Source organism: Sorghum bicolor, chromosome 6 (genome assembly GCF_000003195.3).
Source record: "Sorghum bicolor cultivar BTx623 chromosome 6, Sorghum_bicolor_NCBIv3, whole genome shotgun sequence".
NCBI lineage: Eukaryota > Viridiplantae > Streptophyta > Magnoliopsida > Poales > Poaceae > Sorghum > Sorghum bicolor.
Genome location: NC_012875.2, coordinates 52,800,569 through 52,823,663, shown reverse-complemented (window position 1 = coordinate 52,823,663; position 23,095 = coordinate 52,800,569). Strand labels below are relative to the sequence as shown.

Sequence of the window (23,095 nt, the reverse complement as noted above, 5' to 3'; positions counted from 1 at the left end):
AATATGTAATTAACTGTCTTGGACTCTGTGATAGAGTCTTGCATTGAGCAGTCTCAATGGCCCGTTTCAATGTGCTGTTTTCAAGATAAATTTGCTGACAGAGCATCAATGAAACGAACAATGAAACAACCTCCACAATGCATGAGTTTCACCTTGATGTTTCCTAGGCTGGGCAAAGCATTTAATTACTGCAAAATGATTGGATCACATGCAAGATGGTGAAACGATTTAGTCCTCAGTGGAGATTTCATCCTGTTTCACCGCGTGGGAAACAACGCCAGCGGAGTTTCACCATGGTGAAATTACTTCCTTCTCTCTCCTCTTCGTTTCATGCAAAAAGTATAGTTTTGCTGACATGGCGCTCTAATAAATATGCATGACATTCTGATGAAACCTCCACTGAAACTGGCATAAAATGAGTCTTCTCCGCAAATACTATAGAGAGACTTACATTGGCCGGTAAGACTATAACAATCTACGAGATCATTATTGGTTGACATGTGTGCTCGGTAAAGATGAGGAAAATTAAATGAGACAGTACTCCACCGCGGTGCATTCTTGTTAGAAGAAACGAGGGTCGTGTTTTGTCAAATTGATGAATATATAGTATTTCGTGCGAAAAAAGGTTTTCAGTTTTACTATGGCCTTGTTTAGTTCACCCCGAAATTCAAAAAGTTTTCAAGATTCCCTGTCACATCGAATCTTGCAGCACATACATGAAGCATTAAATATAGACGAAAATAAAAACTAATTACACAGTTTGTCTGTAAATCGCGAGACAAATATTTTGATTCTAGTTAGTTCATGACTAGACAATATTTTTCAAATAAAAACAAAAATATTACAGCGAAATTTTTTTCGGAACTAAACAAGGCCTGTAGCACGTACCGGTCAAAAGCGAGCACGTGGTCCTCCCTTTCTGCGTCGGGGAGGAGCTGCCATTCTCTGGTCCGATGTGTCATTCTCGCCAAGCCTGCCGCTTGCGGACCGCCATCCGGCGCTGGCGCTCCCCAACGTTTAAAAAGCCTCCAGGCTACCACGCAACGAGACGCTCTGCTACCGTACAAAACCGCACGCAAGCAGGTCATCGCATCACAGCGCAGAGCGCTGGTCGTAGTAGTAGTAGGCCACACCGCATCGCCGCCCCCGCCCGCCCGTTCGCACCGCACGGGACGGCAACCACCCGCGCGCGCCGTGCCGGCCCCCTTGCTTGCTCTGGCTCTAGGCCTCTAGCCGCGCCCGGCCTCACGAGCTAGCGCAGCCGGCAACGGCAAGTGACCGTTGCGCTTGCCTACTAGCTGCCGCGCCCGCCCGCGGCGTGCGCCTGGCCTCTTGCGGCAGCGCATGCAGTAGAGTAGAGTACAGTGCACCGGTGGTCACCCCGCCGGTCCTATCCTGCAGCCGCGCGCCCAACAAAACAAGAGACTGCATTCATCGAGAAGCGGTACGGGTTGCTCGTCCCCTTGCGAGAATTTTGGGGTCCTTCTCGGCGTGCTTCTTTCGGCTGCATCCGCGACGTGTATAACGTTATTCTTGGAACGCAGCTAACACGCTCGACCGTTCGAACAAGCTAGGTAGGTGGTGGATACAGCAATACTGTATGGATTGGATTATTCACCGCTGCTTCATGAGTGATGCCGATATCCAAGGTTAACTTTCTCTGTCTCCAGACCGAAATTGCACTGTAAAAGCAGGATGCATGCATGGATCCAGCCCCAAAAGGCAGTCGGTACTGCACTGCACATACATATACTCCTACATACAGCATCGATGCATCCTGCATGCATGTGGTCCTCGTAGGTAGACAAATGGGGTAGTATACCTGATGACGACGCGCAGACCAGACGTGATTAGGAGGGGGGCAGTGCCCATGATGATCCAGAAGAGAACGACGATGAAAAAGGCTAGCCTTTTAATACCACACCAAAGTACCAAACTACTCCACTCGTCATCTACCACGATTGCTTACAAAGAGAATAAAAATGTACTCGTACCACGGACAGAAAAAAGCGCCCCGATCGACTTTGCTATTTGCGGGGCCGGGAAGCCGCCGCGGCCACCTCCGATCCGCGCGCGCCATGCCGATGCCGGCCGGCATGCCACGCCTGCGCCCGCGCGCGCCTCCCAAGGCGAGAGAGAGAGGCCTTTTGCCTTTGTGCTGCTGTGCTCTCGCCCTATCCCACCCCCGCGCCCGCGGCGTGCGCGTTCGTGCAACCAGGCAGGCATGTGCGCGCACCGCGCAGTGCATGCATGGGCGCAGCGCAGCCTCTGGCGCGCGGCATGCGGGCCGGTGTACGTTCGTTGTTGGATCGTTGCTGTTGTTTAAGGTTCTCGACGCGTACTCTCATCTCATCTCAGCCTAGTTCTGAGCGGTGGAATGGTGGATTAGTGCAGCTCTCTTGTAGTATGCGGTGGCCGCATGCGAGCTGGCCTGTGACAGGCCTGGGCGCGTTCGGACCGTTCTATCTCGTGCCTTGCGGTGGCGTCTCTTGGGTTGGGGCCTCGGCAGTGACAAATCGGCGGTACGCTAGCTGCAGTGACTTTGTTCCCACTCGCGGCGTGCGCAGTGCAGGCTGCTGCAGGGGGGTGTCGCCACGGCGCGCTCTTGCCGCCCTTTGCAGTTCGCACTGTTGCATGCATGCACGCCGCTACCTGCTCGATCTCGGCGCTCCGGTCCGTGTACGCTTGTGTCTCCATCCGATCTGGTACCCTTTTCGGAGGGCCCCCGGCCCACCCCACCGTCGTCAATCTGGACCATCCATCGTCTAGGGATTTGGTAAAGCTGATCTGTCACATACACATGCTTTCATGCACTGCACGGTTTCTACGTTGTATACTTGGACCTTGTTTAGTTCACCCTGAAAACCAAAAAGTTTTCAAGATTCTCCGTCACATCGAATCTTATAGCACATACATGAAACATTAAATATAGACGAAAATAAAAACTAATTACACAGTTTAGCTGTAAATCGCGAGACGAATCTTTTGATCCTAGTTAGTCTATGATTGGATAATATTTGTCACAAACAAACGAAAATGCTACAGTACCGAAAACTTTTCACTTTTCGGAACTAAACAAGGCCTATACGGGAAGAATTTGCTGGTTGCTTAGGCCTTGTTTAGTTCCCAAAAATTTTGCAAAATTTTTCAGATTCCCCGTCACATCGAATCTTTAGATGTATGCATGAAGTATTAAATATAGATAAAAATAAAAACTAATTGCACAGTTTGGTCGAAATTGACGAGACGAATCTTTTGAGCCTAGTAGTCCATGATTGGACAATATTTGTCAAATACAAACGAAATTGCACAGTGCTTATTTTGCCAAAAATTTTGGAACTAAACAAGGCCTTACACGTACTACTACATACTGTAATGTGGTATGCAGTAATGAAGTGATAGAATCTTAAGTTGCGAGGGCTGCAAGAATTTACCGACCAACACATGTTTATTGGACGCCAGGACACCAGTAAAAATGAAAGGAAGCTGCTTCCGTTGGAGTCAACGTGTCAAGTTAAACAGATAGATTATGGTACGAGTATATTACAGAATCTAAAAGGTAGTATAATGTTCGCTGTGTGTAAACGGTTGGAAAGTCTACTTCAGCCCCGTAAAAACTGCTAGACAGTCGTAAAAAAAAACAGTAGATCTCACTCGCCTAGCTATATTAATCGCCTGTATATATGCTTGGCACATTCTATTAGCTAGTTAATTAACATTAACCTAGCTTAGCTATCTAGCAAGGGTACGGTGAAACTTAGAGAAAGCATGACCGTTGGCATCCGAGACCAAGGCAAGAAGTTCCAAAACATGCATACACGCCGGCCGGCGTCTGCAAGGTTGCTAGCATTTGGAGCGTTCCCGCGTCTCTCGTCGACTCCATTATTATTTCCGTTGGTATACGTTCTGGCCTCGGTCCTCACTCACCTAGTCACCTCTATATATGCCGCGCCCTCTCGCCCGTGTAGCTACCTCGCCTCGCTCTCCGTCGTCTCAGCATATGTTGTGCATGTGAAGAGAGAGAGAGGGACGAGGCCGCGTGTGAGAGAAAGCTATCTAGACTGAAAGGTTGACAAGACACAAAGCTAGAACCTCATATCATCATTCGTAAGCCAGCACTTACGGACATTTCGCGAAGCAGTATGGCTCTGGCTCGCATCCTCTTGTTGCTGCTGGTCACCGTCGCGAGCCTCCTGCCGCCGATCGCGAGCCAGCAGGCAGCAGCGACGAAGTGCGAGTACAGAAAGCACTCGGGCCACCGGTACAGGCACCCGGTGGGCGTGCGGAAGATCGTGGTAGACGCGAGCGGCGCCGGCGACTTCGTCTCCATCCAACAGGCCGTCGACTCGGTGCCGGAGGGCAACACCATGCGCGTCATCATGCAGATCAACGCCGGCACGTACATGTAAGTTTAATTTCCTAGCTAAGCTAGCTAGCTGGCCTCTTTTTTTTTTATTCGCTGAGGCCGATCGATCGAGCTTGGTTCATTTCCTGACGGCTCGCCGGCCGGGGTGGTGTGCATGTGCGTGCGTGCAGAGAGAAGGTGGTGGTGCCAGCGTCGAAGCCGTACGTGACGTTCCAGGGCGCCGGGCGCGACGTGACGGTGGTGGAGTGGCACGACCGGGCCAGCGACCGCGGCCCCGACGGGAAGCCGCTCCGCACCTACAACACCGCCTCAGTAACCATTCTCGCTAACTATTTCAACGCTAAGAACATCAGCTTCAAGGTGAGCAGCAGCAGCCGTTTGCAATGCATGCATTTACCCAGTGGTCCATGATGAACGAAACGCACACTGCCAGCGAGCGTACACTCGTACTACGCGAGGTCACAAGACGCACAGGGGAAAAAGGGGCTGTGGCCGGCTCCACGATGCATCATGCAGCGGCGGCAGACACGGTGCAGGGGCCAGGCAAAGTGACAAAACCTCAGAGTCACAAGTCTGGACTTGTAAACGATGCCGTCTCTCTGTGTATCCTAGCTACCTCTCGTTCCTTTCGATTTTTTTTGAATCCCTGTGTTTGTTGAGGTTGTGCTTGGAGCAGGTTGACTGGACGGCTTCGGCGAGCGACAGGCAGCCTGGACGAGCAGCGCATTTCGGTTGGCCCATGCAGCAGGCTGCTAATAGCTGACGCACTTGCCTTTCCAATGTCGTCTCTTTGGCAGAACACAGCTCCGGCACCAATGCCCGGCACGCAAGGAGGGCAGGCGGTGGCGTTCCGCATCTCCGGCGACAAGGCCTTCTTCTTCGGCTGCGGGTTCTACGGCGCGCAGGACACGCTGTGCGACGACGCCGGCCGGCACTACTTCCGCGACTGCTACATCCAGGGCTCCATCGACTTCGTCTTCGGCAACGCCCGCTCCCTCTACAAGGTGCGTACCGGCCCGGCACACGTACGCATACTGCAAAATCTGCTGGTTCTGTGTACTGATGGCGAGGTGAAAACGCGCGCAATGCAACAGGACTGCGAGCTGCACTCGACGGCGCAGCGGTTCGGGTCGGTGGCGGCGCACGGGCGGCACGACCCGTGCGAGCGCACGGGCTTCGCCTTCGTCAACTGCCGTGTGACCGGCACGGGGAGGCTCTACGTAGGGCGAGCCATGGGCCAGTACTCGCGCATCGTCTACGCCTACACCTACTTCGACAGCGTCATCGCGCCCGGCGGATGGGATGACTGGGATCACACCAGCAACAAGAGCATGTAACGTTCAGCACTTCACACACACTAGTTACATACCGTGCAGTGCAGCAAGGCAATATTTGAGCCTGCCTTTCAGGTCCTCGGCTACTAACATGTGCTTGCTATATAACCTCCTCACCGGCGAGCAGGACGGCGTTCTTCGGGATGTACAGGAACTGGGGCCCCGGAGTCGACGCCGTGCACGGCGTGTCGTGGGCGCGGGAGCTCGACTACTTCGCCGCCCGCCCCTTCCTCGGCAAGAGCTTCGTCAACGGATACCACTGGCTCACACCTGATGTCTGAAGAGTCAGGACACAGATCCATTACAGCAAACCAGATTTTATTCGTACAGAACAAACACGGAACAGAACACCATTTTACCAGCTAATATATATGTATAGTGATCCAGTAGCACAGAAGTAGATTCGAGATTCCTTCCGTCCATACAATGTGAAGCACCATTCAACTTTGTCATGTACTCATGTATACCAGTGTAAACTAGACAGTGAGCAGTGAGTTTGTTATTTATACCTCTGTATATGAGACCTTGTCTGTCAGTCTGTGCAATTCAAATTGTTCCATTATGTTTGAATCTACAAAGAAGTATGAACACAGAGCTTTGCCCGTCACAGTATGCTGTATGCAACGGCTTGGTCCTTCTAGCATCCCAATTCCCAGGGAACCTTCAAAGCAGGAACAAACCTTGGAATTGGAAGTTAAATTTCATTTGCAGGATGAAATCATGGAATCGACGTTCGTTCACAAATCATGGAACCGACTCACAGGTTGAGTAATATGTATGGACATTCTAACTCCGAACCTAACACTTTTGCTTTTGCCAATCAATTCTGACTCCAAAGTCCAAACCTAGCAAATTTGTATGGTTGGCAGTATAAATAATTGAATGTGTTGGTCCATCCCTACCTTATACCATAACTTTTTATTCAGTAGGAAAATGAGGGAGTGGGTAATCTAAACAAAATCATGAAACCATCACATCCATAGTTTGCAATTCCAAGAGTAAATACCTATTATTCTCAGATATAAAGGATGGCAGAAGAAGGCATGCCATAGTAAGCATCACATTCAAAATTTGGAAGCATCACCAACTACATTCCACACAAATTTGAAGTATTTTCCATGGTTAACATGATGATTTATTTGAAGATGTTCAATGTTTCTCACATCTATTTGAACTAGTATTTTGTATGAAAAGTTTGTAATATATTATAGTTTTTTCTATTGTATATTTCACATATTTTCATGAACTCTTTGTGCCTCTCCATTGTTTGAATGCTCAGCATAGAAATCCAAGTGCGCCACTGGGCCAAAGTCTCCCAGACTTAGCTTGATATGGCAGGCTTTGAACGTGGAATGGTAACAGGTTTAAATCGACCCTTGGACATCAGCATCGAACCAATGTAACTCACGGAGAAGTTGGCAGCAACCGTTCACTTTCATTAACCAATGACATTTCCTCACAAGTATGGAATCTATAGTGTCATCTCTCTTGCTTATGTGCTTAGTTTTGTTGGAGGAGAGAAGGGGCAGTGGCAAGGAGGGATGGTGGCAGTGGTGCTCCTTTGCGAGAACAGTAACATGGGAAAGGGAGGAGACAGACAGAGACAGAGAGCTACAGAGATTCCTATCTGGTTGAATCATAAAGGGTACAGGGGCAGCTATTTGTAGAGGAGATTCAACTTGGCTCTCAAGATGTTATAGTCATGATATGATCCCCTACTTCCTAACCTATCCTGATACATGCCTAACAAATGGATCTACTGGATTATTTCCTAACAACCTGATTCATGTAAAAAAGTACCAGTTTTTTCCCTCAATGTACAAGATAAGCACTTCTAATAAAAACCACCATATCTGAACCATAGTTATTGATAGGAGTCCAAGTTAGTTGCTAAGGTTAGGAACAACAGCCACAGATGAGGACCTAACAGAAAATAGACACTGACTTACTGTTATCCCATGGTATTCACTATTCAGATAGAGACCAGGAAAGATACCACAACAATATCACTAGGAAGCAACTCCAAGGAAAGGGGTGTACTATACCGCACCACATTCTTGTATCTTTTGCGTGAATGCTGATAATTCTGGAGAAATTCTGAGCCTAATTTTCATAAAGCACAGTAAGGGTTACCATGAGGTCAAGTGGTTTTTCATACTGCTCATATTCTTCTTTGTTTAATTTGTCTCTATTTGCTCTCCACCAATTAGGATAATGTTCAACAAATTCCATTAAGTGCACATGCATAAAATCTTGGGGGAAAAAAACTTGTGGCGTTATCTCGACCATGCCCTGCACAGTTTTGAGGAAGTATGTATCCACAGCTTACTGTGACTAGTTATTCACAGAACATTTAATACCCAAAAAAACAACAACATAGTAAAAGGGATCCACAATAAGCGGACAAAATACCAAAGTCGAACATAAATGACACTTAGAAAGGAAACGAGGGGCTTCAAAAAGTTGCACTTGTGCTCATATATACTGAACAAAAGTACTAGCAAGCAGAAGCAGGTCTAGAGCCTAGCTAATAGAATCCATCTGGAGATAAAGGTTGTTGGTCAATTATTTTACATAGATTACTTCTATTCTAGTATCGATAATTTGAGCATCCAATCATATGCCAAAAACCTTTCCCAAAAAATTCATATGTCAAAAGAAGCGAACTATCTAGTGGTTTAGATGCCAGATCAAGTATGCTTGGATATAAGTAATAGCAGATTGGTTCCATAGTTCTAAATATTGCTACAAATGACTAACTACCAAATTGGTCCCATAACATAGTAAGCATTGCAAGGACACCCCCGTAAACTTCAATGTACCAGTATCAAACATATTATCAGGAAAAACATCAAGTTTCAAACTTTCCGTTTTGCGAAAACCGTGCAGGGCCCAGGCAGCTGCACTAAACCAGGTTTGCTCAAATAATTTTAACCATGGAAATCCACTTTTCTTATCCAGTGTTATTAATGGGGGGAAAAAATATACTGTTCAAGAAAAGCTTCTTGATCCCTTCTAGGAGATATTTCATGTACAAACTGTAAAACAAAAACTACTAAGGAATTGATGCATATATTCATAGACCAGAACATGACAATTCAGTTAATTACCAATATATTTCAACACATGTTAGCCGATCATCTTGTGTGGTACATCAGACATGAGCTGACTGCCCTTATGTTCAGAGGAAAGGTGCTATGTCCTGAACCATGACCGATCTGGAAGTTGTCCCTAATACCAGCACAGGCTTATCTAATCCAAACTCATCAGCCTAAAAATAAAGGCCACAGTTTCAGTTATCTCAAATGAGGGATCATGTTGCTTTCAGGGTCAAATTATCAAAAACTGTTAACATTTCAACCAAAGGCATCTTTGACAAATAAAATTTCAAGGATGGAATTAACCTAACAAGGATGTTCTGCATATATCCATGTACGGAAACACCAGAGCATGAATCGGTATTACCCGTGAAAGGATTCAGTAAAGTCAGAAATCAGATTTCAGTATTTCAGCAAGCACCAGTGCAAGTGTACTGTCAATCCAACAAAGGGTTCCAGTTCCAACCACCCGCCATCGCCATACGCGGTGTCTCGGCGGGAGTCGAGCCTCCAGAGGATTGAAGAAAAGGAGAAAGACTGGCGCACCTACGTGGGCTGGCCAGGGGATCAGCGTCCTTGGAACCGTCCATGCCGCGGTCGGTGTCAGGGTGCTGGTGCTCAACAACTTTTGGTGAAGACCGCCGCCGGAGGAGGAAGGGGCGGCGAGGCGACCGTTAGCGGCGGCGCTACCTCGGGAACCCCGACGCGCCGTTGGGTTTTGAGGGATTCGGTGGATTTGCATTTGGGGTTGGGTTTTTCGCGGGTGCGGCCGTGCGGGACGGAGATGCCGTTGAACTGCTGGAGGTTGGACAAAATCAATGCTCCGCTAGTTTGGCTGGTTGGTTGGCAGGCTGTCTGCCCACTACACATTGGTCAAGCTGGCAAGCCCCACTCCGGCCCTCGGCCTGCTCGCCGCAATGCATCACCAGTTCGCGCGCCTCGTGCCCACCGCCCGCCCCGCGCTGCCGCCGATCCACGGCGGAGCCGTCGGCCGGAGCTCTCCGCACGTCCACCGGGCCGTGGCGCTTCGACGGGCGCCGCTCGCCTCCGCGGCTGGCCGGCGCGCGTGCCGCCCCCTCGCCGTCTCCGCCCAATCCACCAGCCCCCAGGCCGGCTTGAGGTCTCTCCGAATCTCCCTTTGTCCTCTGTACTTCTTGGAATTTTGTTATCTGAACTTTCTTGGTTCACTGGACGTGGGGAAAAACTTGAGATACGATCGGATTATTTACTTGGTCCACGGCATAGGAGGAAGTGTAGTCACACACTGTCACAGCCACTTTGCTGTTGCTCACCTTGCTCTGGAGCATCTCCCGTGGCGAATTATGTAGCTATTCAGGAAGGGGATCCAGTAATTTTGCCGATCTCGTAGCGCACAAATTCATATCAGTTATGTGGCTTATGCGTGTTGCTCGTTAGCTATGCCATTTTGTCATCTTTAGCTACAACCTTTTACCCCCGATTCCTTCTGTAATGTTGATAATTTGGACGCCTGGATGATCGTGATACCCAAATTCCTGAAAGACACTGGACTCCTCCAAATTGAACTTTATAAATGCACATGGATGCTCGATGCTGAACCATTGCTAGTTCCTTTGATTGTTAGGCTGGAGGAGAAGTTTTTTGAAGTGGAGATGAAGGTGCGTGACTATGAACTTGACCAGTATGGTGTTGTCAACAATGCCGTCTATGCTAGCTACTGCCAACATGGTGAGTTCTGTCCATAGTACAAATTCGGAAGTTAGAATGGAGTGTTAGTTAATGCTAATGTAATTAATCGGTCTTATACGGTATTATCATCGTTTTTTTTCCGTAAATCTAATTGTTGTTTAGGTAGCATATTGAGATCCTATATCTTATTCCATGCCTTGAAATTGAGCAGGTCGTCACGAGCTACTTGAGAGTGTAGGCATCAGTGCGGATGCAGTGGCGCGCAGTGGGGAGTCGCTGGCCCTCTCTGAGCTAAACCTAAAGTACTTTGGCCCTTTGAGGGTAATGTGCTCCTTTCCTAAGCCAAGCAGAAACCAAAATTGAAGAAATCTGATGAAATTATTTCAGTTTGAAACCTTGGATTGAACATGTCACTGCATAGCAGTTTCTCTTGGTTCTGATTTGCCCCTTTATTTTCTTTGGACTGGCAGAGCGGCGACAAGTTTGTTGTTAAGGTGAGGCTTGTGGGCATCAAAGGTGTACGGATGATATTCGAGCACATCATTGAGAAACTTCCTAATCACGAGGTATGCAGAACACCAAGTTACACATTCAGGATCCTCGCAAAAAAAAATTACACATTCAGAACAGGAAAAACAAGAAACAGCGTGGGTTTAAGCTCTTCTACCATAATGTTACCTGCAGAACTCTGCGTGGGAATTGGGATTGTGTCAACCCATATAGTTACATGTTACTTTATGCATTTATGTGCAACCTCTGTATAACTTTCCACGTCCTGTTTCTCATGGCAGCTAATTCTGGAGGCAAAGGCAACAGCTGTTTGCCTGAACAAAGACTACTATCCTACCCGCATTCCTCGTGAACTATTGTCCAAGATGCAGCTCTTCTCATCCGAGGACAGCAGAGGGTCAAATAAAGACGTTAATAATCGGAATAACAGCTGCAACTAATTTGGAGGCAAAGACAAGGGCTGTTTGTCTGAACGAAAGAGTCCCATTCTATCTCTAAAATTTTGTATATCATCCAAGCTTCACCTCCTCATCCAAGAATATAACAGAGCTTAAATGACTCCGATAATAGTCGCAATAATTGTAGCATCTGGTTTTGGAGACTGGCGGCTGCATAATAGTATCATCTAATTTAGGAGACTGGCGGCTGCTTGGTCTTGCAGTGTCATCGAAAACCACCTATGTATCTCCATCTGAGCAGCACTGTCATAGAAGAGCACAGTCCATCTGCATTCTTTGTAACTGTTCATCTGAAACATTTGATCTGCTACTGCAGTTGTTTGGTACAGAAAGCTCTTCTTACTCTGGAGGAATAGCATGTGCTTTAGACATCTGCACGTTGTATTAGGAACAGGAAAGGAATTTGTCGGAAGTAGGATTATGAGGTGCTGACGGATTAAGTGCTTCCATTGTTCCGGGATGACAACTGAAGAGAGTTGAGATTTTGTACAGGTATAGCTGAGAGTAATCTGACGATCTGCAAGATTCTCCCATGATAGTTCTCAGGAGCTAGAAGATTTTTCTAATTTCAAGAGTGTGCTTGGCAACTGTATGGGAAGGGACATGAGCATTAGTGGTGGGAGTTGTTAAAGTGAATTAGGTAGGAACTTGACTTTCTGTTCCAATTGTCTATTTGGCTCGTGAAGGGAAATAAGAGGGGGAGTTGAAGATTGGTTGAAGAGGGAATTCATATCTCCATTTGGAGTGAGTTTTTAAGAAAGTAAAGGACAAGCCATGATCGACAGTGAGGATGTATTTATCATTCATTATAAACATAATTCCTATCCAATTCCCACCCGTTCCCAAGGGAATTGATTAGTGGAGTTGTCCCTCTAAACTCTTCTTCCTCTTTCCACCAAAACTCCCACTCCTACGGAATAAACAAGATCTCTAAACTCCTAACTCCAAAGTCCAAACTCTTATTTTCTCCTTTCAATTACCGCCAACTAAAAGTGCCATCAATCCAAACTCTTATTCTCTCCTTTCAATACCCCTAACTAAATGTGCCATCTATAGTAATACTCCAATCTCCAAATCTGACATGTGTTTTGTTGTTGCTGGTTATATACCCCCAATTTGGATCTAACTTCTTAGCAATGTAAGATTGTGTATAGTGGGGTGATACATGCATCTAAAAAAAGATGCCACATATGATTTTAACTGATGTAAAAAATGAAAGAGGAGTAGAAAGATATTGTCTAGTAATTAAGAAACAGTCTGAGAACATGAGAGAAATCTCAGAGATGAATTTTATCTAAACGAAATCTAGCGCGTATTATTTCCAATGCATTAGAAACTAAGTAAAACTCCACTAGGAGTGTTTTGTTTCATGCCTACAGGTTGAAAACTGAGTGAAACCCAACCATTTCATTTTTTTTTGAGGTATTTATTGAAATTAAAGTCAAAGAGGGTTACAAAATGCATGACAAGCAGCCAAGCTGCCAAAGAAAGAGTGAAAAGAGATGAAAAAAAGAAAAGGAGAATGGAAAGAAGCTTACAGTCTAGGAGACAAAGAAAGATAGAAAAAAAATTAAATCAACAGCAGCAAGTAAAGTAGCAACTAGCTCAGCAAGGGGACTATGTCTTCCATCCATTGATCATAACGAGTTGAGAGGCTGGGCTTGATTCTCCATCGAACAAGCCTAATTTCCTTTAGCAAAAAGGCCTTACAATCTAAAGAGGACATTTGAGCAGCCTGGCCAACCCAACCATTTCATTTCATAACATCAAACAATATTTAAATATGTAGACCTATCTTTACACCATGTGTCTTGTTTCATGTCTTACACCAAAAATGGCAATAATATTTGAAGTATATCAAATAAGTTTCATTAGATATATTATGAAATATATTGAGTAAAGTACACCATCGATCCTTAAACTTGTATTACTGTCGTGTCATCCCGGTTCCTAAACTCACAAATCGATCGTTTAGGTTCTTGAACTTATTTGTCTGTGTCATCTCGGTCCTTAAACTTGTTTAGTTATGTCATCTCGGTCCCTAAACTTAGAAATAATCCATTTAGGTCCTCAAATTTGTTCAGTTGTGTCTTTCCTGTCCCTAAACTTGGTTTTGAATCTCATCTGGGTCAAAACAAAGCGATCTAAAAACTCTATATCAAAAAATAATTCATAACATTTTCATATGAACTCGAATGAAGACAAACTTTATATCAAAGTTATAGTCCTCAGCACAATCTACTACTTTGTAGTTGAAAAGTATTTTATTTGAAGTCATTTAGGTTATAAAATTTAATTTCAAATTTGAATTTCAAAATTTATAAACTTATAAATAATATTTGGGACCCTAAACGATTTTAATTTAAAAACTTTTCAACTGCAAAGTTGTAGATCGCGTTGCTGCCTACAATTTTGATATAAAGTTTATCTTCATTTGAGTTCATATGAAAAAATTATGAGTTATTTTTCAATATAGAGTTTTTAGATTCGTCCTGTTTTGGTCCAAATGAGACTTAAAAACAAGTTTAGAGACCGAGATGACACAGAGATTTTAAGTTTAGAGACTAGGATGACACAACCGAACAAGTTTAAGTACCTAAACGGTCGTTTTGCGAATTTAAAGACCGGAATGACACATTCGAACAAGTTTAGGGACCGCTGATGAACTTTACTCAAATATATTCTTATAATTTACCTTTTGGCATGGTAGGTATATATTAAATGCTAATCCCTATGTTTCAAATTATAAGATGTTTAGCTCTTTTACATACAATTGTTTTTTTATGCATCTAGATATAGTGTTTGTTGAAATATATGAGTTAAATCATCTACATGTGTTATTGCATCCACTCTTATCAAAATTGGCTGCATTAGGAGGTCATTAGAAATTAGTGGGATGGAGGTTATTAGTGAGAGATGGCGTGAATAATTAGTGAAATATAATTTGGATAGCTTGTATGTTAAGATAAAACTTGTAGTGGGGATTAGATATAGATACAATCTATGGAAGTGGTCCAATTGTTTCTTGTTTCAGATTTAATTTCAATCCCGATGCATGATACCCTAATCCTTGGATTCTATATCATATACTGTGACCCCACGAAACAAAACAATATAGTCTTGGGAAAAACATAAACATGCATGGGCATATATATACCTCATGCATATCATACATGGAGCACGAAATCAAAATACGCTCGCCCACGATATATGCACGGTACGGTTTCAGCGGTGCACATGCAAAACGCAGGAGAAGTGGTGTTGGAATGTAACCGGGCAAAACAAATGAAAAGTGCCTCTGCTTGTTTCATACCCCTACAAAACAGATGGACGTATGTCCTTAGAGCTCTTTTTTTCGTCCATTTAAACAGTGAGATGAGATGATCAAAGCAAAGGGCACTATAGTATGTCTCATACTATAATCATGATTAGGGATAAAAATAGATCGGACATAAACGGATATTAATTTAGATCGTGAGAAAGAAAGTTTACCGTGTGCAAATACGAGTACTTCCACAAAGAAAAAAAAACAAGACGTACGGTGAACTGCACTAGTCTGTACTATGTACGTACGTACGTGTACACACCAGAAGTCGCGACCTGTAGCGCGATTTTCTGCGTGCTAGTTTTGACGTATAGAGGTCAACTAGCCGTTGAACTTGCAGAGTGTTTTTTATTTAGAAGTAGAATAGCAACACTGCAACAGTAACACAGTTAGCGCCAATATAATGTGATTGCTTTGTATTGAGCGAGAGACGATCGACAGGCGTGTGTGTTCCAGTAACTTTTCAAGGACGTACGAATTGACCGTATCCCGGCCGGTTTGTGTGGCGTCGCCGCAACAAAATTCAACACCATGGTACACGACTGACTTCGTTTATTATCCCATCCATCCGGCCGCTGCCATTCATCATCATTAGTATTCCTAACTGATCAACAAGTTTCTGCACGCAATGCTAATCCCTCAGCAGTCCATGACTCGGTGGACCCACTTCGAGCTAACCCCACCCGCCATCCACTCTCAGGACACACCACGGCAACGACGGCGCTACCTATTACTACCAATTAAAGGCATGGAGAGCTGCCATGCATGGACAAGGTCAAGGGACACGCGCGCGCGCGCGCCTCCAACTTGACCTCGATTCACACACGCCTTCTTCCTTCTCTCATGCTCAAGGTACTTGAACAGTCGAAAACCCGACTCCGCGGTACAATCCAATGGTCCTGTGCTGTGCAACAGTAGTCAGCACGTAGCTAGCCCAAACTTGGTTGCTGCCATGGTTGGATTTATTTAGAGCATGCATGAGAAATGGCAAAGCCCAGTGGCTCGCTCACACACAGGATTGGACATTTATCTTTTGGAGTACAGTAAAACACCCCCGCGACGAGGTAGGGCTGTTGAACAGCCGGCAAATTTCTGGCCCATGTCGTGTTGATCGATCCTCCATCTCGGCACACCACCTGACCTGTATATATAGCTAGGACGCCACGCTTTGGCATCAACGATCACTGCGACACCACCCATATCCAACGCTGGACTGGACACAAACCAACAAGGCATCTAGCAGAGCTGATCGATCATCAGCCGATCGAGAACGTGTACGTGCCAGTGCCACGCGCCACACGCTCTCGGCATCGATCGCGAAATCATATCGCACGATGATGCAGCAGCAGATGGCCGGCCTCGTTCATCAGGCCACCGTGCCTTCCCCTCGGCTGCGCGCCGCCGTCCACGGGATGGTGAGCTTCAGCTCCGCCGGCGGCGCCCATGGTGGCCACCACCACAACCGCGTGGTGGTGCGCACCGGCGGCGGCCGCGGCCGGGCGCGTCGCGGCACGGTCGTCACGGCGGCCGCGCGGCCCAAGTACTGCCGGCTCCGGGGTGCGGCTGCCGTCGCCGCCCCCGAGACCGCCAGCAGCGAGCTGCTCGATCAACGCTTTCGCCCTAGCCACACTACCGCACCCAGCCAGCAGCAGTTTACCACCGTCGTCAGCGGCGTCAGGTTCGCTTCGATCGATTGATCGATACACTTTGCAGGCTACCATGCATGCATGTCCCTTATAATAATCCCGATGATTTCTGTGGCATGTACGCGAACACACACAGGAAGGACAAGTTTTTCGAGATCGAGATGAAGGTGCGCGACGACGAGCTTGACGAGTACGGCGTCGTCAACAACGCCATCTACGCCAGCTACCTACATAGCGGTGAGCCATGATCCCTGCCATCGTTTAATGAATTTTACTGTACCTCCATAGCTATATATCTCCATATCTGCGAGTACTATATATATATATATATATATATATATATATATATATATATATATATATATATATATATATATATATATATATATATATATATATATATATATATATATATCTGAGGTGGTACGGTACGTGTCAGGTCGTGACGTGGTGCTTGAGAAGCTGGGCATCAGCGTGGACTACTGGACATCCACGGGCAACGCCATGGCTCTTTCTGAGCTCAACCTCAAGTATTTCGCGCCTTTGAGGGTACATATCCATCTCTCTGCTAGCTGTGTGTGAACACATGCATGCATGCATGCAGGGCAAATCAAATCCCACATGCAAGGAAAATCTCTCACAGAAGTTATATTTATTTATTTATTTATTTATTTATCGTGTGTGCATATCATCGTTGTCAGAGCGGCGACAGGTTCGTGGTGAAGGTGAAGCCTGTCCAAATCAAAGGCGTGCGGATGATTGTGGAGCACAAGATCGAGGCCCTGCCCGACCGTAAGCTCGTATTGGAAGGCAGAGCGACCGTCGTTTGCCTCAACAAAGACTTCCGCCCAACTCGGGTATTCCCGGAGTTATCAGCAAGAGCCAAGGAAGTCTTCTCCTGCAAGGTTGCATAAACGAACAAGAAAGCGAAATTCTACTCACCGCGCTTTCGCGATCTCTCTTCTATGCTGTCATGGTGGTGTATATGGTTCAATTCGTTTTTTTTTAACCTAAAATAATACAGTGTAAAATGTACGCGATACGTTTAAATAAATAAATAAATAAGAGAACTGAGATGTGTTGTTCAATCTTCTGTCTCAGCAATACGAACACTAATCAGGATATATACATGGTTCTTATTTGGAGCTTCTCCTCGATTAACCTGATGTTGCGAAAACAGAAAACCTTCTAGTCGATTAACATGATGTTGCGAAACAGAACAGAACGTCCTTTGATACCTCTCTTCACTTATTTCTTTGATAAAGTGAGAATCTTTTCATTTTTCAACGCAAAGGTCTAAAGTTCATGAACACACACAAAAATATATATGACGATGATGTCAACCAACGTGTTAACAGTCTACACTGGCTGCGCCCATACAGATTATCTGTCATCCAGAGACAACATATTTTGTTACAAACTCACTTCATGAGATAATTTGCATACTTGTTTATCAGGTCACAGCGAGCAGAATCTACATATCTTGCATGCATGACAAAAAAAAAAATTGAGGTCTACCAAGGTTAAAGTCCAATTCAACATTCCAGAGACATGTGATGATGATGCAATGAATCAATAGCCAAAAATTAACACGAAGCATCTGGGATACCACTCATACAAGTCTACCTCAGGCTTTTGTTCGGTTGATAGGGGTCAAAAACCCAAAGGGTCCTATCCATCCAGGGAGAAATTAGGTGGATCCCACCCATGACACTCAATCCCTTTGGGGGTTTAATCCCTCTCCCCTCTCTAATCCCTCTCTTTAAAACCATGTCTTCGGTTAATGCAGGGATTCAAACCCTGTGGTTGCTCCACAAGTTTAAACATAAAACACATAACTATCTCTCTCCAAAAAATTAAACGTGCTAGTCATACAATTCTCAATACATATGATCCTTCTTTGTTCGAATTAAACACAAATTTGATGCAGGCCAAATAAAAGAACACAAATCGACAAAAAATTACATCCAGAAATGATCAGATATACTGGAACTGCGCAGAATATGTATGATGTATCAACAGGCACGTTGCCTTCAAGAGCAACCAACATCAAGCCTAAAGATGACTCAACTGGCAGTATGTGAATTGACTTCCTCTTTCTCTGATACGATTGCTTTCTCCACCCCGTAACACCATGAGACAAAGGAATGGATTGCAGCAAAAAATAATGTGAGGCAATAATACAATAATAAATGGACATTGTTGCTAATTTTCAAGTGTACATGTAATAGTAGAAAACGGAAAAAAACATGAGTCGGTTAATGAGTAATGCTACAATCATTGTGGATAATCCTAAACCACAGATATGCATCATAAAATACTGAGAGCTTTACTAATGCAACATTGCTAATGTGCTATGCAGCCAACGCATACTATCAAGAAAACATATTATCTGGATCAATCAGGAGTTTTTTTGGGGGGCTTGGTGCAGAAGCACATATTCAGGAACTCAGGATAAAGATTGGACAGGTACAGACGGCATATAAGGAATAGGAAGAGGTAGACATATTCAGTCAATATAAACAAGAACATTTCGAGATGTTTTCTGTTTGAGAGCAGATAAGTCATAAGTACACTAAAGCTCAAGTTCATATTGCAATAACAAACAAAAGGTATGTGTGGTACTCATGCTAGTACCAGGAGCAAATACCTTCCAATAGTTGGGCTCATTGCAGGTATACTGCTCCTCGTTGTGAACCTGAGCATGCTTGCGGGGCGTGCTGACATCAAGAAAGGTCTTGCCATAATTCTCATAGCTGCAGAGGAAGATGATCTCTGTGCTGGGTTTGGGGGCTTGGGAGCTTCTATATCTCTGCACACAGGTAAGGAAAGGAGTTCTGAATTGTAATCACCAGCTAGCCATAGACTATCACAAATCATCACATAGTGCACTATGTCAAAATAACAGAGAGCAGCTCACAAACTTGTTTTTCATCTACAGATGTAAAGCTCCGAGGTAAATATTTATTTAGATCAAAGAGATATAAAGTTGAGGACTTGAGGTACATAAATATAGAGAAGCATAAAGAAAAGCTATCAGATTCTTTCATATCAGAGGTCCCTTTTAACTTAAACTAATACCGACAGGCAACACTTGGACAAGTACCTAGCAATTATGAATCAAATAGACAATGTTAAGTGCTGCACGACTATCAAACTTAAAGTGAGGCGCAACTAAAAAGAACAAAAATATATACAATAATTCAGGTTAGATGTCTAAAACAATCAGAATGAACAATGTTTTCTAAGTGCTGTATAATATGTCTAGCAGATAACCAATTGAAAATACAATCTCAAGTCATTGCAGTGTACCTCAGAAACAAGAAGACAATAAGGCTATCAACAAATGACAATAGAAGATTTAGATAATACCTACAGCCATTTCACTTCTATGCAGTCGATAGCCAATACATAAAACATGTGCTATTGTCTTCGTATCTAAAGGATGGAAGAAGATTACTGGTGAGAAGGCTGCTGTTGGAGGATGCCAGAGACGAGAGCGCTCCATCTGTGACGCCTTCGCTGCCGCCACAGCTTCGCATGTCCCCTGGTCCCCCTGCAGCAGTGCAGCCTCTTCATGCACTTGCGATGGGATTTCTTCCACACCACTTGAGGTCGGCCTCCGTTCCTAGGCGGGGATGAGGGGAAAGGCCAGGGTAGGCGAGTTACAGTCCACACGGGGCTTAAACAAACTGGCAGTCACTCGTGGGGTAGCAATGATTTTTTTTTAAAAAAAAATCAAGGATATACAAAATATCTTTTTCTAAGTTTACTCTCATGTCTATTTCTATCAGTGAAATAAAACTGCTTCATTCAACAGTCATGTCTATTCCTAAGTTTATGCTGAGAGCCCAGACCAAACAACATAAGGCACTGCCAAAATTAGAGTAACTAATTATCATAAAAAAATAAATTACAGAGCATCTATCTGAGACAAAAAAAAATGCAGAGAAACAAGGAGGTGGAGCCTCTGAATCTGTTGTTAATGTGAACCATCAACAGTAGTGTACACAGGTTACCCAGCACCACAGGACGGTGCAAGGCCAATGGCGCTGATCATGTCAGGATACAAATCAAGAACTGCAAGAAAACACTAGGGAGTCGATAAAGAGCACAATGATTACCTGCAAGGAGGTGGATTCCAGAAGGGTGGACGCTGGACGCAAGAGTGTCGCTGTCTTGTTGCTCTGCCGCGTCTACGTTGCCCTGCCTCCACTGCCACTGCGTACCATCACCCAGGCGCTCTCGCCTCCACAGCCTCTCCCCATGCGACAGGAATTTCACCCACACCACTGGAGGCCGAGCTTCGTTCCCAGGCCGGGGTGAGGGAAAAAGATCGGGGTAGGCCAGGTTACAACCCACGCTGGGCTTAACCAAACATTTGTTTCCATGTGAGCCGGGATCCTTTCCAGGCCGGGGTGATCCATGGGGTTGGGCGCCGACCCCGGCTCTTACTGGCCCAAATGGACAAAGGCTCAAGATGAAGTATCTGGTCATCTAGGATGTTGCCCTAACAAGCTTCTTGTGCTACTGTTGTTATCCTGCTGACTATAGTCACTATACCCATCATATACCTCATATATACATCCATTAGTCCTGGCAATCCATATTGGAACCCAGAGACACTGATGTTTATCTCAATGGCCACGCTGTCTAACTACTGTATTTTCTAGAGTTTCTAACAAACTATTGCAATTCTGTTCATCCATAGACGCTGAAAGCTGAAGATGCAAGATTATGTGCACTTGCAGGAAAGCACTATTCTTAAAATAGGAGCATATGAGCTTCCCTTGTGTATATGTTGCAATTGCAATTGGTAAACAATATGATTTCAATGTTGTTTTCTGAATCTGAAAGCAGCAGACCTCTCAAGAAATTTGTATTTACACATTGCTGCCTAAGCAGATTGTACCAACATTTTCTTTGTACTTATTTTTTTGAGACCACGCCGAGGCGCGTATTTCATTAAGCAGGAAGCATTAGTCTTACTTTCTTTGTACTTATATTAGCATCATATGTTACACTGATTCAATTCGACCAATAGCTTCATGAATAAGGTTATAATGAATCGCTGGCAAATAATTGAGCAACAGTTTAGTACAACAAAGGTAGAACACTCTAAATGATTTCTCGTAGGTATCAAGGGAAAAAAAAATGATACATGTCACCTGGACGGCGGCAGATGTTGCAATGTTCACCTATTGGAATCCAGTGCACCATTCTTGTTAATGTACAAGACTATGCTATCTCCTAGAAAGCAAAATACTTCCTCTGCAATGACCCACCTCAACCCATTGCATACTTGAGGGAATCACCAGCACCCTGGAAGAACAGGCACGAGAGAGCAAAGTCTGCAACGAAGATTCCAACCAAGGAAACAACCACGGCAGATGTTGTAGACTCGCCAACGCCCTTGGCTCCTCCATGGGTTGTGACTCCCCAGGCACAGCTCACCACCGCGATAATGGCACCAAACACCTGAGATTTCAGCAAGGAGCTGATCAAGTCCCATGGCCGCAGCGCCCTGCGCGCCGACTCCAAAATGATGCTGACGCTGACGCCAAAGACAGAATCGGCCAGGAACGCCGAGGACGCGAGGCCGAGCGCGAAGCTGATCAGCGTCAAGACCGGGAGCGCAAGCACGCAGGCGAGCACGCGAGGGACCACGAGGTAGTCAACGGGGTGGGCGCCGAGGACGCGTAAGGTGTCGGTCTGCTCCGACACCTGCATGGTGCCGAGCTCGGCGGCGAACGCGGAGCCGACGCGGCCAGCGGCGACGACGGCCGTGACGACCGGCGAGAGCTCGCGCGCGAGGGCGAGGGCGAGGACGCCGCCGACGGACCGGTGGAGGCCGAGGCGGGTGAACTCGCGCACGAACTGGATGGTGAAGGCCATGCCCACGAAGGCGGCGGTGAGGAGCGCGACCCCCGCGCTCCCGGGCCCGACCCGGCGGAGCTGCGCCAGGAGGTTGCGGCGGTGGACGCGGCCCGTGAGGACGCGGTGGAAGACCTGGCCCGCGAGGAGCAGCGCCGAGAGCCCCCGCCAGATCGCGCGCGGCGGGGACCAGTTGGAGAACAGGGAAGGCGGGGCCGCGGGGGCGGTCGGAGGGGCCGAAGGGGACGGCGGGGGAGGAGAGTTGTTGCTGGCGGTGGTGGGCGTGAGGGACAGGCGCGGGACGGGCAGGCGGCGGCGGCGGCAAGACGGGTGTAGGCGGAGGAAGTATGGTTTGGGGCTGGATTGGTGGAGGAGCGGGTGTGTCGTGGCGGAGGTGGGGCGGAGGAGGAGCGCGGCGCCGGAAGTCATGGCTGCGGTGGTCGGAGATCGGCTTGGCGCCGGCGGTGACTGAGTGCGTGGGTGGGGGAAGAGATGGACAGATGCGGAACGGCGAATGGGGGAACGGAACGGTGTGCTGGACCTGGACTGGTGCGTGGAGGGGATTCTCGTATACTCGTATTCGTATTATTACAGGCTTTGGGCCACGAGCCCACGAGAGAGGCTCTAGTGTCAACCAGGCTGCTGTGTGGAACGTCCGCTTGCTTTATCATGGGCCTGCGCACGCCCAGCTCTGGGCTCAAACAGAGAGGCTCTGGGCCTAAATAAACTCCTCTGCTACGAAATGGGCCTGCAGGCTGGGAGCCCGCACCGGCGAACCGCTGGAGTCCTGGAGAGGAGAGAGCAAGCCCATCAGCC

At 46.2% G+C, this 23,095-nt stretch overlaps 4 protein-coding genes across 4 annotated transcripts; 3 read left to right on the top strand and 1 right to left on the bottom strand.

Annotated features, from left to right (window-relative positions):
• On the top strand, positions 3,910–6,216 carry LOC8055969 (probable pectinesterase 68). Its single transcript, XM_002448248.2, has 5 exons — positions 3,910–4,405; positions 4,537–4,726; positions 5,164–5,370; positions 5,461–5,699; positions 5,828–6,216. The coding sequence occupies exons 1-5, from the start codon at positions 4,143–4,145 to the stop codon at positions 5,979–5,981; spliced, it is 1,053 nt and encodes a 350-aa protein (XP_002448293.1). The 5' UTR covers positions 3,910–4,142; the 3' UTR covers positions 5,982–6,216.
• Positions 9,582–11,874, top strand: LOC8055968 (acyl-acyl carrier protein thioesterase ATL3, chloroplastic). Its single transcript, XM_002448247.2, has 5 exons — positions 9,582–9,918; positions 10,402–10,505; positions 10,678–10,787; positions 10,937–11,032; positions 11,258–11,874. Exons 1-5 carry the CDS (start codon positions 9,716–9,718, stop codon positions 11,414–11,416), a joined length of 672 nt encoding a protein of 223 aa, XP_002448292.1. The 5' UTR covers positions 9,582–9,715; the 3' UTR covers positions 11,417–11,874.
• Positions 16,094–18,094, top strand: LOC8083377 (acyl-acyl carrier protein thioesterase ATL4, chloroplastic). The gene is made up of 4 exons (XM_021463632.1): positions 16,094–16,437; positions 16,542–16,642; positions 16,845–16,954; positions 17,107–18,094. Exons 1-4 carry the CDS (start codon positions 16,094–16,096, stop codon positions 17,317–17,319), a joined length of 768 nt encoding a protein of 255 aa, XP_021319307.1. The 3' UTR covers positions 17,320–18,094.
• On the bottom strand, positions 21,433–22,823 carry LOC8083376 (protein TRIGALACTOSYLDIACYLGLYCEROL 1, chloroplastic). The gene has a single exon (XM_002446866.2). The coding sequence runs from the start codon at positions 22,706–22,708 to the stop codon at positions 21,692–21,694; it is 1,017 nt and encodes a 338-aa protein (XP_002446911.1). The 5' UTR covers positions 22,709–22,823; the 3' UTR covers positions 21,433–21,691.

Coding starts and splice junctions, on each gene's coding strand:
- LOC8055968 (XM_002448247.2), top strand. CDS start 9,716: ATGCATCACCAGTTCGCGCGCCTCGTGCCCACCGCCCGCCCCGCGCTG. Junction 10,506..10,677: donor TGCTAGCTACTGCCAACATG/GTGAGTTCTGTC, acceptor GAAATTGAGCAG/GTCGTCACGAGCTACTTGAG. Junction 10,788..10,936: donor AGTACTTTGGCCCTTTGAGG/GTAATGTGCTCC, acceptor TTGGACTGGCAG/AGCGGCGACAAGTTTGTTGT.
- LOC8055969 (XM_002448248.2), top strand. CDS start 4,143: ATGGCTCTGGCTCGCATCCTCTTGTTGCTGCTGGTCACCGTCGCGAGC. Junction 4,406..4,536: donor ATCAACGCCGGCACGTACAT/GTAAGTTTAATT, acceptor GCGTGCGTGCAG/AGAGAAGGTGGTGGTGCCAG. Junction 4,727..5,163: donor CTAAGAACATCAGCTTCAAG/GTGAGCAGCAGC, acceptor TCTCTTTGGCAG/AACACAGCTCCGGCACCAAT.
- LOC8083376 (XM_002446866.2), bottom strand. CDS start 22,708: ATGACTTCCGGCGCCGCGCTCCTCCTCCGCCCCACCTCCGCCACGACA.
- LOC8083377 (XM_021463632.1), top strand. CDS start 16,094: ATGATGCAGCAGCAGATGGCCGGCCTCGTTCATCAGGCCACCGTGCCT. Junction 16,438..16,541: donor ACCGTCGTCAGCGGCGTCAG/GTTCGCTTCGAT, acceptor GAACACACACAG/GAAGGACAAGTTTTTCGAGA. Junction 16,643..16,844: donor CGCCAGCTACCTACATAGCG/GTGAGCCATGAT, acceptor GGTACGTGTCAG/GTCGTGACGTGGTGCTTGAG.